Here is a 19,516-nt window from a genome sequence, read left to right as displayed (position 1 = left end):
CAAATTGTAAGAAAAAAGTCAATATTGTGAGATAATTGTCACAAATTGTAAGAAAAAAGTCAATTTTGTGAGATAATTGTCACAAATTGTAAGAAAAAGTCAATATTGTGAGATAAGAAGTCACAAATTGTAAGAAAAGTCAATATTGTGAGATATTTTCATAAATTGTTAGAAAAAAGTCAATATTGTGAGATAATTGTCACAAATTGTAAGAAAAAAGTCAATATTGTGAGATAATTGTCACAAATTGTAAGAAAAAAGTCAATATTGTGAGATAATTGACACAAATTGTAAGAAAAAAGTCAGTATTGTGAGATAATTGTCCCAAATTGTTAGAAAAAAGTCAATATTGTGAGATAATTGTCACAAATTGTAAGAAAAAAGTCAATATTGTGAGATAATTGTCACAAATTGTAAGAAAAAAGTCAATATTGTGAGATATTGTCATAAATTGTTAGAAAAAAATGATATTGTGAGATAGAAAGTTAGAATTAGGAGAAAGCTCCAAGTCAAAAATTACAAATTTACCAGATTTTAGATAAAAAGACAAAACTATTATACAAAGTCAAAATTATGAGATGCAAAGTCATAATTGAGATATAGTCAAAATCATGACATTAGAAGTCAAAATTATGAGATAAGAGTTGAAATTATTAGTTAAAGTAGAAATTAGAAGCTAGTAGCTGATCATTTTGAGATAAAAATAATATTAGGAAATAAAAAGTCAAAATTCTCAGTTAAAAACTCAGATTTTTATATATAGTAAGTCAAATTAAGATAAAAGTAAAAAACATACAATTATAAGTCATAATTTTAAGATAAAAAGACAAAATTGTGAGATAGAAAGTTAGAATTAGGAGATAAGTCCAAGTCGAAAATTACAAATTTAAATGTCAAATTGGATTGTGATGAGTGTAAATTCTGAGAAAAAAAGTTAACATTGTGAAGTATATAATGGAAATCATAAGTATGTCACAATTTCACATAAAAGTCTGAATTGAGATAAAATTCAAAATCACAAGGTTAAAATTCAAAATTAGAAGATTTTAATACATAATTTTGAGATAAAAAGTTGAAGTTATGACATTAAGAAATTAATAATGATGATTAAAAGTAAAAACTATAAGAAAAGATGAAAGAGTTGAAATTATGAGATCGTAAGCCCTAATTCTGAGATTTAAAAGAAGTTCACTTCAGGAGAAATTAAGTCATAATTCAGACATTAAAAGAAAATTATGACATTAAAAAGTCAAATTAGATTTAAAATGTTGAGATTAAGAGATAAAAAATCATAGTTGTAATATAAAAAGTCAAACTTGTGAGTTAAACATCAAAATAAGATAATAGATATATTTTGAGACATAGCTGATTGAAATTTTGAGTCAACATGAGTTCAAAAACAGAACATTTTAAGAAAACAGCAATTTTAAGAGTTTTAATTTTAAGATTAAAAAGTCTAAATTCTGAGGTAATAAATCATAAGATAAAAAGTAAAACTGTAGGATAAACAGAATTATCTGATAGTAAGTCATAATTATGATTTATAAAGTTACAGTTCTACTTATTTAAAAATTTATATTTATTATACCATAATTTCACCTTTAATATCATCATATTGGCTTTGTCTGTCTCATAATCATGACTTTCTTTCTAGCCCTGTGATTGGCCAGGATGGTCCAGGATGTACCCTGCCTCTCGCCCAGTGACAGCTGGGACAAGCTTCATCCCCCTGCAACCCTGAACAGGATAAGCAGTGTAGAAAATGAATGGATGGACTTTCTTTCTCATGATTTAGATTGAAGATTTCCTATTTAAATAATTACCTAACTTACATATGTTTCCTTTTTTAGTGGCAGGTACGGCTCCCATAGAAAGTGGCAGGCTTGGACCCCTTTAAAACCAGAGCATGGTGAACAGTTATCACTTAAATCTGCAGCTTTACTCTGCACAGACCCTTTGCACAGGCAGGACCCTGCAGAGCTGATGGTGGGAACCATGGCTGTGGAAAACATCTACAACATATGAGAACCAGACAAAGGTCTGGAATGGAAATCCAGGTCTGGATTCAGGATCGTACACAAACCAGGACATGTATGTGAAGCTCTGCTGGCTGGAGATTGTTCGGGAAGTTCAGATTATCCAGCCAATTATGCAGGAGGATTTTTTGTAATTGCAGCAGCTGTTTGATTCCCTGTCAAAGCTGACAACAAACACAAATATCATTAAAGCAAATGTTATTCTAATCCCAAAGACAGAGGAATGTCTGAGCATTGATATGTGGTAGGTAATTACAGTGTTGCTGCTCTGCTGACAATTACACTCATAATTTATGTTTTCATGGTGACTAAGAGCTCCATTTATAAAGATTAAATTAATATTATTCTTTCAGATCCTAGTGTTTTTATAACTTATAAACTTTTTAAATATTAAGTATAAATGATGGGTCAATTAAAGAACACTTGGTCATTCTGTCACTATTAATAAACTGCTAATGATCATAATCAAATCTTTTCTATGCTTAGTAGCAGCTGAGTCAAAAATAGCCGCTAAAGTAAATAAAGAATAAGCCGACGATTAGTCATGACTTGGTAATCAGATACAGATCATTAACATCCATAATTCTCAGCTGACCCGTAAAATTACAAATGAAGATAAACGGAGCGTCGTATGAATCATGTAATTGTTAGAAATTTGGAGAGTAGAGGTTTGAGTCAACAGTGTGTGAGAAGACAGTTGAAATGTATTATAAAGTTCTGGAAGCTTTTGAAGTCAGAGGAACCACCCGCAGTCAGTCAGTAGAGTGGAAACAATTACAGTAAGATCTGGAATATAATAACTAGAAGACAGCTTTGTATCGCCATCATTAATAAATAAATAAACAGGATCAATAAAATTATCAGTGAAGAAACAAACAGTGTAGGATGGCCAGTCAGGCTGAATATGCAAATTTAAGTTTAGAGCAATGGCAGCTGGTCAACAGAAGGCGCTCGCTCCAGAAAGACAGATTTTAAGTTCCGTGAATCAAATTTAAAAACAACCGAGTGAAACATGAATGTATGTCAATCTTTACAAGTAATATAAAAATATGTTATAAACAATATGGACAAACTTATTCGGCCACACCTGCCACTTACTGAATTCATAAGTTTCATTCAGACCTGTGTATAAAATCAAGAACCTAACCATGCAGTCTCCATCTACAAACATCTGTGATCCTAAATGGGTCATCCTGGAGAGCTCATTGGCATCCAGTGTAGTGCTTTGATGGATGTCACCTTTGCAATAAGACGGTTGTGCAATTTCATCCTTGCTGGGTATTCAACAGTCAGTCTGTGAGTGATATTATTAGATAGTGGAAGAGTTTAGGAACAGCAGCAAGGAAACGTAAAATCACAGAGTAGGGTCAACGACTTCTAACATGCATGGTAGTGTTGTACTCAAGATCACACTATCCAAGACCAAGGCTGAATCCCAGTTCTCCCCTTAACCCTCAATCTTACCCTCAAGCTCAACCCACACGCTGTTTTTGAATTGGCCTACTGCATACTCTTTCCCAGCGCAGTATGCAGTATGTCTTGTGCACTGAGTACTGCGCTCGACAGCAGTATGCAGTATGACTGCCAGTCGGATGTTATTGTGTAGTATGCTTGGCCTGGTTTAGCTGGTTTCCAGTACACAGAAGTACGTCATACCCTGGTCAATATTAAACAACGCTACAGTGTTTTCCTTCCATTTACGTACAGAAAAAAATCTGGGACACACTTGACAGCACCTTTCCGGCCATTACTAGCCTTAACAGCAAAACAAGAACAACAGTGACCTTGTTACAACTTATTTGCTATAGTACATGTTAAAAAGGTAAAGATAAAAGGTAATGGCACTTTTGTAACCATCAGCCGCTCCGGTGAAAGTTCTTTTGCTCTCCGCTGTTGCGAACTCTGACCTGGCGCTTGCATTGTGGGTTACAGTAGGTGAAGCAGACTGGTCCGATGCATACTGTGAAATTTTCCCAAATCAGTACGTCATCCGGGTATTTTTGGCACACTGCAACTTTTGCATTTGTTCGCATACTGCATACTGCATTTTGGGCAAATCAGTAGGCACTGCTAGTATAGTAGGCAAATTTGAAAACGGCCGCCATCTTTCTTTGAGTGATAACCCTCAATACCAAGGGAGCTCCAGGAACATCTCAAATTTGAGGAAGATAAAGCCCTCAAACTCGCCCCTCAACTCAACTCTCTGGAGAATTGGGACAGCCCTCGCACTTCGCTGGAACGCGCATTTTGAGACTGAGGGTTAAGATTGAGGGTCAAGGGGAGAATTGGGATTCAGGCTAAGACTTGCAGGAGACCAGAATTTACCGAGACCAAGACAGGAGCAAGATTTTTGGGGGCCGAGGTCGAGACAAGACCATAAAGTTACATTTTGAAAAATCATGACAAGGTTGAACAGTTAAATAGCATTCGCTCTACAATTTTAGTTTTCTTATTAATAAATCTGACAGATAAAAACAAGGTGTCCGCAACTCTTTCAAAGCACAACATGCAAAAATCTCAAATCTTAACAAATTTGTTCAACTAACTTGTAAAAAATAAATCCCTGTATGTATTTAAAAGCCACTGACAAGTCTGGAATTATTTTAAATATCTGAAAATGAGATGTTTATCTAGATCTGTCAGGTGAATGAGGTCTAAAGTAAGTGTTCAGAGGTATTTCTGACTAGAATAAGATGGACTGTTGTCTGAGTTTTTGCAGGTGTAGCTATTTGTTGTTTTATCAAGTGCTTCTCTTTATTATGACATTAATGAAGTCGAAGAAAAGCAGATCAGTGCTGGTCTTGACCAGTCTAGATGGAAAATCCAGAGTCCAGCCAGTCCGAGACCGAGACAAGTCCAAGACATTCAAAATGTGGTCTTGAGAGCAGCCTCAAGACCAAGACTGTTCTCGAGTACTACAACACTAATGGATGGTGCATAAGAGTTGTGAATGATGCCATAGCTGAAGAGTTCTGAACTTCCCCTCACAGCTGAAGAATTTCAACCTGCCAAAAACGATAATGGTGCACTTCTACACTGCCATCTTTCATCACAGTCTGCAGTCAGACTGCAGCTTTTTGAGCTCCCCAGCATCCTGGCAGGAGGCTGAGGCCCATCAGGACCAAAACCTCCTGCAACATGAACATTTCTGCTTTCAACCTCATGATCAGTACTCTGGCCCTCTCCCCACAGAATCTCACTGAACCCCAGAACCAGCAGACAGAACAATGCATGCTTACACAGACTCTGTGTGTTACATTAACACACATCTGACTTTATCTCTTCTGTTTACAGTGGAACACTGTGTGTGTTATACTTATTTAGAAAACTGCACCATAACCTAATCACTAGTACACTTGCACATCTGTACAGTTTGTTCTTTGTTGCACCACACTTTTGTAATCTTTACTTTTTATGTCATTCTGCTGCCATACTTTTCTATAATACTCTAAATAAGTTTCTAGCCTTAATGTTTTTATTCTTCTTCTATGTTATTTGTTTTGCACCAAACATCACATCATATTCCTTATATGTATCATGTATGTTGGTTATTTAGGCCGGTAATTGTGTATTTTATTTGTATTTTGTGCAGCTTTTCCTGCTCCTTCATCTGATGGAAAAAAATAGGCTGCATAGGGCATTGTTAACAGTCGTCCACACACTAATGAACACACACCTTTAGCCAGATCGAGGGCTCCACATCGTTGCTCGTGTCCTGCTGGGCCGTGCAAGGGGACCAGGCATCCGTGAGCTTGTTGTCGCTGACGTCAGGGTGCTGATTCCTGCAGAGCTTCACACAGAATGAGAAAAATACAAAATGCTTTATTAACAATCCATAAAGTCTTGAAACTTTAGACAACTTTAGATGAGATGTGATTGTTTTAACTCGGTAGATATCCTCTGGTATCAATCACAGGCACCTTAATGGAACTGAATCAAAGTTGTACCATGGCTGACTTTTAGCACCGCTGTTCAAGGAATCGATATTATATTCTATTGTCAAGTCATTTACGCCCTTAGCAAAGGAGAAAGGTGCTGATTTGAGCATATTTTGAAATATGCAGCATACTTTGAAGCCCTGAGAGATCTACCAGGCCTGGCATGTCGGCTGGCGTTTTAATCCTGATGTTAAAGCTGAGAATGAATGATTCAACTTTAGTCGTAAAACAAAGAAAGAAAAGGGTGGAGTGATATAGTGTTGTCAAGATACCAAAGTTTTAAATCGAATATGAGACCAAGTTTAGCATCACAATACCCAATGTGTGTGTACCCAAGCAGTACTTGAAATGTGAAATGATGCTAGCCCAATACTTAATACCTAAAGAAAGTTTATCAACAACCAAAATATTCTGTGTAGCTTTCGCTGTATGCTTCAGCTCATTGTCTTGATGGAAAATAAATCTTGTCCTAAGCCGTAGACCTCTTGCAGACTGAGTAAGATTGTCCTCCAGGATTTCCCTACATCTTTAAACATTCATTTAACTTTCTACCTTTACAAGTCAGAAGCATCCCCACAGCATGATGCTGCCACCACCGTGCTCTACAGTGGAGATATGCAGTGTTTGGTTTCTACTAAATACAGCATCTTGTCTGATGGCAAAAAAGCACCCTTTTGGTCTCATCAGACCAAATAACTTTCTTCCATGATCATCGAGAACTCTAGTCAAAATGTAATTTTAGTTTTCTTTAATAGTGGCTTTCTCTTTGCCACTCTCCCAGAAAACTTTGACTGGTGAAGAACACAGCCAACTGTTGTTGTCTGCAGCGTCTCTCCCATCTCAGCTGCTGAAGCTTGGAACTCATTCAGAGTAGTCACAGGTGTCTTGGTAGCCTCTCTCACTAGTCTCCTTCTTGCACGCCCACTCAGTTTGTGGGGACGGTCTGATCTAGGCAGATCTACACAGGTGCCATATTCCTCCATTTCTTGATGATGGATTTAACTGAACTTCGGGGGATGTTCGGTGCCTTGGAATTGTTTCTGTATCCATCCACTGACTCGTACTTCTCAAAAGTATTTTCTCTCAGTTGCTTGGAGTGTTCTTTTGTCTTCATGGTGTAATGGTAGCCAGGAATACAGAACAACCAGTGACTTGATCTTCCAGGCACAGGTGTCTTTCTGCTTCAATCACTTGAGAGACATTCACTGCACTCAGGTGATCCCCATTTTACTATTTATGGGAGGTGCAAAAAGGAGTGAATTCTAGAGGTCGAGTATTATCTTTCAGACAACATGCTCCCAATAATATATGTAGTAATTTCCAGTATTTTCTTTTTTTTTTTTCATTTACAACCCCAATTCCAAAAAAGTTGGGGTGCTGTGTAAAAAGTCAATAAAAGGAGAATGCAATGGTTTTCAAATCTCATAAACCCATATTTTATTCACAATAGAACATAAACATCATATCAGATGTTGAAACTGGGACATTTTACCATTCATGAAAAATATTACCTCATTTTGTATTTGATGGTAGCAAAACATCTAAGAAAGCAGGGATGGGAGAACAAGAGGCTGGAAAAGTCAGTGATACTCATAGAAAACAGCTGGAGGAGCTACTAATTAGGTTAATTGGCAACAGGTCAGAAACATGTCTGGGTAAAAAAGGAACAATTTAGAGAGGCAATGTCTTAGAAGTAAAGGTGGGGAAAGGTTCATCAATATGCCAAAACTGTCTAAAAATGGATAAAAATTACATTTTACACAGCGGCCCAAGGGGTTGTAAAAAAAGGAAAGAGGTTGCAGGATGAGGAAGCTATGAGTAAAGACTGAACAGGATAATGCATGCCTTTGGATGTGGTCACTTGGACCCATGTGCCAACTTAAAGACCCTGTAAAGTGAAAATAAAAATGTATTTAGGTTTGTTGTATGAAAGGTCACCTGGTTATCAACCCCTAGTTCAAAATTCAGTTAATAAAACATCTCCAAGTTTAAAAAAATTAGGCTTCAAAATCATGAAAAATGAGGCAGTAAAATCTGATCCAGGAAGGTGTCGGCGTGTCTGTTGAATGAGCTGAAGCCATGCCCACTCAGGACAAATACAGTCCTCTAAAATCAAAAAAATGTGACATCACGAGCCCACATATTAGCCCCGCCCAAATCAAACCAAGCCAGGAAAGAGGTAAAAAGCTGTCCAATGGTCTAAATCCAAAATTAGCCACTTGTAGATCTCAGTGTTTTCACGTCTACAGCAACCATATTCCAATATATCTAGCGTGTTAAGACAAAAATTTCAGATTTCACTTTACAGGGTCTTTAAGGAAATACAGTGCATAAATCATAAATAGATTGTAAAGTGTAAGGACAGTAAAACTGGAATCACATCATCTGCTGATGTGGGAAAGTGCGTGTGAGAATAGAAGCAGCTCAGGTCTGAACACATTAAACTTAATGGGATCGATATTAAATACCTTGGTGAGTGACGGCTCCCCGGTGGCAGCATGGGCGGGACAGCGGTCGGGGTCCTGGTGAGAAGCGGTGGCTGTGGAAGCCCACTGGTCTGTGTAGCCGAGAGGTGTGAAGTAACCACAGTCACGCACGCTGGAGCCCCGCTCAAACTCCTCGCACATGCCATCGCCGTCAAAAACATAACACTGACTGGGTTCACCTTTGGGGATGGAGAGCAAAGAGAATTTATGAAAGAATATTAAAGCTGGTTTCTTCATCTGGCAGCACGTACAGTCATTACCCGAGTTCTACTCCAATCCAAATCTATTTGTCAGTGAACCAAATCCAGGCAAATGTATTTTCTATTTTCTTTGGCCTTTTTAAATGTTAGTGATGTCAAAGACAACCATATCTTACTCTCTGTGCTGTCAGTGGGCTGTTAATAATCACATGAAATGAACTTTGACTTCAATTAATTATGCAGATCTCAATAATTTTATGACACTAAAAGGCAGTTAGAGAACATCATATGTAACCTGGACGGATTGTTTAATCCCAAAAATCCCATCAAAAGACCCCGAGTATCTATAAGTCACCAGCTGACAGCAGAGGCAGTGTTATCTGTACTACAAGGAACTATTTAAGAGTCCTCCGAGTCAACTCAGAAGCAGAAAATAAAAATGAAGAGCATTTCTGTCATTTTAGTGTCTGCTAATGTATCCATACTCATTTATAAGGAACTCTGTCAGCTCCCAAAAGCTCACTAAACATTGAGCCGAGGCTGAATGCAACAGATTGGCTACATTATTTTCATGCAATGTGATGCTGCTAATTTGCTCCCTTAATTGTACAAACCTCAGTTCCAAAAAAGTTGGGACAGTTGGAACATTCTTAGTAGAAGTATGCCAGTCCAATCCTGGCTTTGGATATCAGTCCAAATCTGACTTACAGCTAGAATGGGAATTGTGATTTTGAGCTGATCTAAACTGTTCATCTCTATGCTAATTTAAACAATATTTGTAAATACTTTTAACACATAAATAATGGAATACAGCACAAAGACTAGATATGTATCCAAACCAATCAGCTTTATTGTTTTAATCTGCACATAGGATGAATTTGATATCTGCAACCCCATTCCAAAAAAGTTGGGATCTGTGCCATCCTAACCAGCACTGTATGACAATGTTCAGTCAAAACTTCCCCCAACTTCCATAGCTTTATAAAGATATGAGCTGACCAGCGGTGATGATAACAACAGCTTCTGGCAGTCTGAGTAATGCTGCTGATCCTCACATGTCTGTACTGTGCAGAAGTAGCAGTGCTGTTTTAAGCAGAAGTAAAGAAAAAAGTCATTACACAAATTCAAGAAATTTATAGTAAAGTGAAACAAGAGTATTCTATAAAAAAGTATGACAAACAACTGAGACAAAAGAGACAACAGAGAGGACAAATCTAAGGGCCAATCCCATTTCTACCCCTTAACCATCCCCTTGGCCCTTCCCCTTCTACCCCTGCCCCTTGAAACAGAGTGGTAAGGAGTGAAAACCTTCACTACCAACCACCATCACACATTGGTGATAAACAGCGTCATCAGAGGTGACAATAAAGCTTCAACCATCTCGTTCATACTATGGATCTCAGTGTTGTCTTCTCCATATATTTATACAGTTAATGTCCCTTGTTTACATATATACATACCAAAAGCACAAAAAGTCAGATCCCTAGTAGCTAAAGACTGAATATATGAGAAAACACAACTGTTGTATTCTCGGCCCTTAGCCCTAGCCCTTGATTCAAAAGATAATTGGGACACCCCTATACCTGACGTGAATGCGCAAAACCAAGGTGAAGGGCTCAGATAAGGGCTAAGGGGTAGAAATGGGATTGACCCAATGTTTAAAAAAAAAGCTAAATATTTCTGTGTTATCCTCTACAGCAGGGGTGTCAAACTCAATCCCAGCAGGGGCCGGATTCTGGATTCAGGACTAACCTGAGGGCCTAACAGGGTCACCATTTTAACCCTGTTTTAATTGATCCATTTATGTCCTCCAGTTTTTACTTTTGTTCTGCATCTGTGATTTATTGTTTGTTTTATTGTTTTTAATTTTTACTGTTCAGCACTTTGGTCAGCATTTTGTTGTTTTTAAATATGCTTTATAAATAAATTTGGATTGGATTGGAAAATCATCAGTTTAAAAGGTCAAAATATGATTTTTTTTTTTTTAACCATAAAATTAAAAGTCAAAATATGATTAAAAATTTTAAATTGTGAGTCTAAAAGGTCAAACTATGGGATTATGAAGTCAAAGTTTGGAGTTGAAAATATGAGATAACATACAAAATAATTGGTTATAAAGGTCGAAATATAACTTAAAAATTAGAATTATGAATCTTAAATCTCAAAATTATGAGTTGAAATTCTCAAAGTATGAAATTAAAAGTCAAAATCCTAAGTTTGAGTCCTAATTGTGAGATGCTAAATTGAAAATGTGAAGCTAAAACACAAATTAATTCATTTTCCCACATTCTTGACTTCTTATCTGAATATTTTTAGTCCTTATTTTTCAGATTTTATGACTTAACAAGGATATCTTAAATCATCAAGGATAAGTTTACATTTTTAAACTTGAGGAAATCTGCAGACCATGTATCGATGGGCCAGTTATAACAGGAATATGTGATCATCTTGAGTTTCACACCTGTGCTCTACAGTGTAGAACAACATTAGTGAATGAATTAGTGGTGAATTCACTACAGGGCATCTTTATTGCATCATGTTTATTATCCCAAATCCACGTGTATGGAGGTTCCCATGATATCGTGGCCTCTGTTGCCATGAAGCAGTGGAAAACACCCAGCCCTAATTAATAAACTACCATTGCCCAGCCATGAATAAATTTCTCCTGCCATCTGCATTTAATGTTGGTTTTCTGCCCAGCCCCTGACGTGCAGAGATTTCTCCAGATATTCTGGAGCCTCTTGTGATATTATGGACTGTAGATTGTGAAATCTCTTAATTCCTTGCAGTTGCATGTTGAGAAATGAGTTCATCAACTGTTGGAGTACAGTATTTGCCGACACAGTCTCCTACAAAGTGGATAACTTCATACCATTGTTGATTGTGAACAACTGAGCCATTTATGAGTTCTCCCCTATTCCCAATCATGGCACCTGTTACCTGTTCATCTTTTCTCATGTTCTTTTCTCATGAGTGGATAAAGTTTTCTCCTGAAAATTCTGAAGTCAGGGAAAATTGAATGAGGGTTTTGCTCCTTGGAGCTGAAATAAAAAGGAAATCTTTGATTTGACACGGATGTCATTAATATGATCACCTTTACCTCTGAGCTATGAGAAATGAATGCTGGCTTAATGTGTTGCAGCAGCTAATTACAGAAGAGCGGGAAGCATCAGTGGAACAACAGCTTGTAATGCAGCAGATATTCCTATGAAGGCGGCAAACATCAGACACTGAGAGGTTTGGCTTCATTAACATGTGGACAGCTGCAGAGGGTAGACAGACAGAGCCCTGTCAGGGAGTCAGAGCTGCACCATTGGCTTCAATTAGTCGACGGAAACATGTTTCTGATAAAAGACTAATTAGTCCGAGACAATTCAATGAGATACTGTCATCCTGAGTTCATTTGGCAACACTACAGTGAGTGAACTCACCAAACACCCTGCTCTTTATTTGACTACAACTGTGAAAATGATCCAGTCTTTGCACTTCCAAGCCTACTTGACAAATCCTGACTTGGATATTAAGACCATCTGTTCTGTATTTACCGTCTGCATGCTGTAATCATATTGTGCAACTTAACCTTCATTTAATCAGGCAGTTAAAAAATTAAATTAAAAATCAGAGAAATCCATAAAAACAACATGAAAGCAGCACTTCTTTAACAGCGTGTCCGTGCCTGCTCTGTAATGTGAGGACTATAAAAGCAGTTAGTGTGGTCACTGCAGAGCTATGGTTAACAGTAAAAAAAACACACAAACAGAGCAGCAGCTCAACTATTCAGCATAGCTGGAGTTAAATGGGTCAAGCAACCGAAACAAATACTCGGTCTCTGACTAAGAAGTTAAACTGAATAATTGGTTTTAAGTGTTGTAATTTGTAGAAACCTGTTTTTGCCAAGTTGTTTTCCTTCCTAGTCGTGATGTCTTTAATTGTAAAAGAAGGGAAGTAATGGTTTCAGTCACGGCATGGAGAGTCCTGGTGGTGGAGGAGAACCAGCTCGCTCTCTGTTGCTTTCCCCTTGACAAATAAATTCACTGGAAGATGGAAATTTTATCCTGACATGTTCTCGTTACACAAACACTAACACCACACACGAGTGACTACCATCCAGCTGCTACAGTGGAAACAACGCATGACCTTAGGAAGCATTTCACAAACCTTCATCACAGCCTGTTGGTAATTTAAGAATAGGTAACAACAATGACCCTGTTTACATCCTGCATTGGTAATAGATTTTGAGCATTTGGGAACCATGTGACCACATTTTACTGCATTCATACACTGTATGAACGGTACAGTGCCAAAACAAAATATTTCCCCCCTTTGATTGATTTTATAAATCAATCATGTCCTATATAATTTGGCTTTTTTGCCAAAAACTCTTTAATGTCAAAGTTAAAATGCCAATAAAATAAAATTACATAACGTAAAATAAGTGACTGCATAAATATTCGCCCCTGCAAGTCAGTCTTTAGTAGATGCACCTTTGGCTGTAATCACAGCACTGAGTCTGTGTGGATAGGTCTCAATCAGGCTCAAACATCTGGACACTGAAATTTTACTCCATTCTTCTTTGCAGCCAAAGCTCAGTCAGGTTGTACAGGGATCAGACATCAACAGCCTTTTTCAAGCCCAGCCACAAATTCTTACTTAGATTAAGGTCTGGGCTTAGACTCGGCCACTCCACTTATTCACCTTGTTGTCTTTAAACCTTTTCTGTGTAGCTTCCCCTGTACGCTACAAGTCATTGTCCTGCTGGAAAATATTCTCCCAAGTCATAGTTGTCTTGCATACTGAATAAGATTGCACTCCAGGATTTTGCCACATTCATTTAACCCTCGACCTCTACAAGCCTTCCAGGGCCAGCTGCTGAGAAGCATCCCCACAGTATGATGCTGCCACCCCCATCATGCTTCACACAGCTTTAAATAACTTGCTCCAACTTGACCATAGAATTCCCCACACAGCTGGGATTTAATATAGGCTTTCTCCTTACTTTCATCTTATTGGTGTTACTTTGTAGAAATTGGTTTCACTTTGACATCAAAGAGGATTTTTTTTGTCACTTTTTTGTTAAAAAACCGAATTATATTGACCATGATTGATTTATAAAATCAATAAAAGGGTAAAATATCTAAGGCGGTTAATACTTTTTATAGGCACTGTATGGCTGAATCCCAATTCTCCACTTAACCCTCAATCTTACCCTCAGGCTCAACCCTCACTTTGAACTCGCCCCTCAAAACCAAGCGTTTCACTGCTTGGAGAGTGACAGAAACTTCAGGAAGATGAACAGCGAACAGCGATCATGGCATTCTGGAGCTTGACCATCACAAATAAACTGCTTACGAGTTTGGCAAAGCAGCTTTTAAATATGTGTTAATATTTATTTGTGTAACCCATTTTAAAAATAGGGCTACTAAATCATATACAAAAATAGAAAATATATTTGTATATGTACACTTTGTCCACTAGAGAGCACTAGACACTGCGTACAGCCAAGCAGAAGGTCATTATCGTCAGGTGATTATCTTCACAACTTCATTTCCTGTTACGACCTGTGAGCACACTGTAGACTACAATATTAACCGTTAAGTTCAAAACTATTGGTATAAAAATGAAACAAAGTTTAACTGTGTTCGTTTAGGGTTGCCTGTGTATTGAGATGTTCTTTATGTAATGTTTTAATGCTTTAGAGAAGTGGTTCTCAACCTTGGAGTAGGGACCCCCTTGAGGGTCACGAGACACTAAGAGGGGGTCTCCAGTTGTCCTTAAAAAACTAAGAATATTTTTAAAATTACACTGTTGCCACTTTACACCAATTTTGTCAACATTTTTACCCCTTTTTTCCTACCAATTTTTATACAATTTTACCATTTAACACCTATTTTTGTCAGTTTTTAACTCTTTGCACCACTTTTTTCTGCCTGTTTTTTCCACTTCTAAACCAATTCTTGCCACTTAAGCTAAATGTTGCCTCTGTTGACCCATTATCGCTACTATTAACCCCTTTCAACCACTTTGTACACCAATTATTTTCCCATTTTAACTACATTTCACCATTTGATATGCCCATTGTTGCAAGTTTAATCAATTTCTGCTAGTATCTGCCTATTTTTTCTTTCTCAATTACCCAATTTTTGCCAATTTAAAGCAATTTCAGACACATTTTAACTCCATTTTACCACTATTTATGCCCATTTTTGCCACTTTAACCAATTTTTGCCATTTTTATCTCATTTTTGCCACTTCTAAACCATTTCTGGTAATTATAAAATGCAATTTTAACACCTCTTTCACCATTTTTTGCCATTATTAACCCACTGTAGAAATATTAATAATTTTAAATAATTTTCAAAATAATTGTAATTTTTTTTTTTTTTTTTAAACAAAGGGGGTTTACATTTTTAAAAAGGCCATTGCATGAATATTCCAAATTGTGCATGCCTGTTCACAACCTTCTCTGGCACCTTTATTTCAGATGTTGCTGCTGAAAAGGTTGAGAACCACTGCTTCAGAGATCGTAAATGCTAGTAGTGAGCACACACTGCCAGTAGCTAGCATGCCATGCTAATCCCTGTTGTGACATGAACACTTAGCATAAATGTAAACAGCTAACACGGGATGCTAACCACTAATGCACAGTGCTAATTCATAGTGTTGACATTGGGTTGTATGTTATGAAAATTGTTTTAAGCTTATAATGCTTATGGCAAAGCTAATTGCTAATTCTGATTAGTGAAGCAGCACAGACAATTCAAGAGCACAGCAGCTTCCACAGTTCTCAAATGGAAGAAGTTTGGTACAACCAGGTCTCTTCCAAGAGTTTGTCGCCCATCCAAACTGAGCTGTCGGGGGAGAAGGGCCTTAGTAAGAGAGGTGACCGAGAATCCAATGGTCACTCTGACTGAGCTCCAGAGATCCTGTGTGGAGATGGGACAAAGTTTCAGAGGGAAAACCATCAGTGCAGTCCTCCATCGATCTGAGCTTTATGGCAGGGTGGCTAGAAAGAAGCCTCTCCTCGGTGCAAAACACACAAATCCCTGCTTGGAGTTTGCAACAGCTGATTTCAGCCGTGGGCACCAAAATGTCGAGAGACGACTCTGAGCATTCTGTTTTTTACGTAACTATCTGCTGCTGTCACAGTTAGCAGACAACAGCAGACGCTGAGGTTCCCCGGCAGTTATGGCAGTCAACACAAGATGGCCGTATCCATAAATCAAATATACAAAGACAGACTTAGATAGACAGAGCAGTCAGCCAGTTCCTCAAATATGAGCATGACCAGCAATGAAAGCCTTTGCCTATGAAAGGTATAAGATGACCTCATGGATCCCACATTTCAAGTCGGTTTGGTTTATCAAAAATATATATTTTTTTACAAATATAGAGCAGGGGAAGTGACATTTGAGTAGACACTGACTACTTTGCTCAATTACATTTGCAACACTTCAGTACTGTCCCATTCGAAATTAATCTGAGAATCTAGAAAGTGAGCAGGAGTTTCTTTTGCAATTTTCAATTATTAAAACCAAGATATTACCGTCCTTTTGCTTGGGATTTGTGTTTTTGCTGCCCTTATATCAAAACAGGTATGGATATAGTCTGGATTATACTAGTCATGAATCAAAGCTTTAATTTCTGGTGACAATCCCAGACTCAAGGCCACAATCAAGCCTTGTCCTTTGTTGGCTAAGTTGTCTCATTTTCCCAATAAAAAGCTTAGAAATATAAAAGATCATCTGTGGTTTGGGTTTAGGCCAGGTTCACATTTGGTGAGGTTTAGGCAAACATGCAGAATTTGTCCTTTGAATCAACAAGCAAAGATTTACGGTAAGATGAGAAGCATTCAGATCCATTTGTGTGGCTCACTGAGTCATGTGGCTGCCAGAAAATATGTTGATGGGACTTTTAAGATTTAGTCATCGAAAAGGTTTCACCTGTTTTGAATTTTTAAGTTTGAACTCTGGTCCCACTCTGGTAAAAAATGAAAATATAATCTGTATCCAAATGAACATATAGTGCAGTTTTCAGTGGTGTTATGGTAAGGAAAGGCTGATTTTTATTCTTCTAACGTGAATCCTTCACAGTTTCACCCTTGGGACCAGGGTGAATGTTCCCGTGTTAACCCTGGGTCAGGTGGTTAAATAAGCAGTAAAAAGTACCAAAAACATGCAGCACAACATGGCAGAAGACAAACAATGAAACCACACGGAGCGCCCCCATGGTTTGTGAGCCCACCACAGGACGACAATCCTTCGTGTCTGCGTCCTCGCCCTGTCTGAAGCACTCAGTCTGGCCATAACAGACGCACTAAAACACAACATGGAGACAGGTTTGACGAAAGCACTGTTAGCAAAGAACAGGTGTTTTCTCAGCCCAATATTAGAAAGAAAAATCCAAGAAGTGCAAAGGAACTTAAACCTGCCCCCGATGCTCTGCATTTGGGTCTACCAGTGCAGTCAGCAGTTATTCAGATTAGAGATAAAGGATATTTATGCAACTACTTTTACATATTTCAGGGGTGATTTGGGGGCCCAAGGCAGAGACCAATATGAGGCTATTCCCCTTTTAGCTTAAAGCAGTCAACCTAAAAAATAACAGGAATCTTTTTTCAGGTAGCCAAAGTATTATTCACACAGGATTACTGTCACATTGATTAGTTTGTGAATATCCCCCCGGGCATTCACACAGGAAGTGAAGGAACTCACATAGTAACTCTGATGACAACACAACAGCCAAAGAGTTACACTGAGGACCACTGAACAAGCACAGACCCTGATGATATCACAACAGTCACAGAGTTACTCTGATGACATCACAACAGTCACAGATTTACTCTGATGACATCAGAACATTCATAGAGTTACTCTGATGAAATCACAACAGTCACAGATCTACTCTGATGACATCACAACAGTCACAGATTTACTCTGATGACATCAGAACATTCATAGAGTTACTCTGATGACATTACAACAGCCACAGATTTACTCTGATGACATCAGAACATTCATAGAGTTACTCTGATGAAATCACAACAGTCACAGATTTACTCTGATGACATCACAACATACATAGAGTTACTCTGATGACATTACAACAGTCACAGATTTACTCTGATGACATCAGAACATTCATAGAGTTACTCTGATGAAATCACAACAGTCACAGATTTACTCTGATGACATCAGAACATACATAGAGTTACTCTGATGACATTACAACAGTCACAGATTTACTCTGATGACATCAGAACATACATAGAGTTACTCTGATGACATTACAACAGTCACAGATTTACTCTGATGACATCACAACATTCACAGAGTTACTCTGATGACATCACAATAGTCACAGATTCATGGCTGATAGTGGAAAAAAAATCCTGAGCCTGAACTTTTCCCGGATGGGGGACGTATACGTAGGAAGGCCAATGGCGATAAAAGTACTGGATCTGACTGCAATATAGTAAAAGTTAATGGTCACAATGTTATGGGGGCATGTGAGGCTTCTTCTAGCTGTTGTACAATAACATTTGATTAGCAACCATTCATTAAAGCAGGGCTGTACGTAAACTTTTTTTGCCCACAGCGCTGGTGCTACAGAGGTTGACAATCTTGTAGCACAGAACAAAAACCTGTAGCACAATATATAAAATGTTTGTTACATCTCTAATACCGACATGTAACCAAAATATATGCTTAGTAAGTGAATGTACTTTACGTACAAAACCAAAACAGCCTAAATTACAGATCTCATTAATGTCTACCAAAGCAAACAGCCGATCACAGAGAAGAGAGATGCTGACGGTTCATTTCAGAACCACATTTGGACACAAAACAAGAGCAACCTGCTGGAAGATGACTAACTTTACAGAAGTGTGGGGCTTGAAGACGATCAGAGCAGTATGATTTAGAAATCAGACTTTGAGATCAGACAGAGGAGCAAACGAGCTCAGTTTGTGCTGCTATTTGCTGCTGGAATCCTTTTGTTTGTATTCATCAATTTTTTTTCTACTTTTGGCAGGACCAACAGACAGCTGAAGTCTTTTTCTGTGTTCATCCTTGCTACTTAAACTTTAAAGTGTGTTCTAGAGACTGAAGTATGTTTTGTTGTTCATCCTTAAACTGTGTGTCAAGGACTGAAGTGTTAGGTCCAAACTACATTTTTATATTGGTATTGATATCGGCTAAATTTATTTTGTAAATATCCCCATATTGTATAAACCCCAATATTGTGCATTCCTAGTCAAACTAAGAAATATAGTAAAGTTTTATGTTATTATGTGGGTCTTTTTTTAATGGATTCCTTACAAGCTAATTCAAAAGAATCAAGGGCCACAGTTGGCCCACAGGCTACAGTTTGGACACCCCTTATATATTAACTGATACGAGGAGTGATAGGAAAATATTCCTAACACTATTAAACACTCAGTTAAGAGTTTGATCCATATTGCTGTATCACACTGGGTTCTGATGTTTATAGAGCTAATCTAAATGAATAAATCCCTCTTTTCTCTCTAACAGTGTAATGATAATATGAGTACTACAGGAGTTCACTGGTAATTTTAAAAAATCTATCTGCAAACTGCGTCTTTCCCCTAACAATTAACACACTCCTCCGTGCTCCTGTGTCTCTCCTGTATCTCTCCGTCACACTGCTGTCTGTCCATGTCACATCAGAGCTGTATGCTACATTCAGACGCATAGGCTATTAGCGTGTTAACATAAATAAAGCAGCTACAATATTAGTGGAGAAAAAAATGCCTTTTTTATACATTAATCTTTAATCAGAAGTCAGCGCAGACTGAGTGCTCTGTCCTCTCACTGATGACTGCGTCTGCCTGTGTGTAA

The 19,516-nt window shown here is 37.8% G+C and overlaps 1 protein-coding gene across 1 annotated transcript in view; it reads right to left on the bottom strand.

Moving 5' to 3' along the window:
- Positions 1–19,516, bottom strand: part of pappa2 (pappalysin 2) — a 146,652-nt gene that overhangs the window by 56,803 nt on the left and 70,333 nt on the right. The window contains exons 14-15 of the mRNA XM_041803688.1: positions 8,443–8,639; positions 5,713–5,826 (exon numbers count right to left, since the gene is read on the bottom strand). Coding sequence (XP_041659622.1) covers positions 5,713–5,826; positions 8,443–8,639 — 311 coding nt within the window. The remainder of the gene's footprint in view (positions 1–5,712; positions 5,827–8,442; positions 8,640–19,516) is intronic.

Source organism: Cheilinus undulatus, linkage group 13, assembly GCF_018320785.1.
Source record: "Cheilinus undulatus linkage group 13, ASM1832078v1, whole genome shotgun sequence".
Classification (NCBI taxonomy): domain Eukaryota; kingdom Metazoa; phylum Chordata; class Actinopteri; order Labriformes; family Labridae; genus Cheilinus; species Cheilinus undulatus.
The sequence above is the reverse complement of the archived record's forward strand: the minus strand, read 5'-3'. Positions and strand labels throughout refer to the sequence as shown.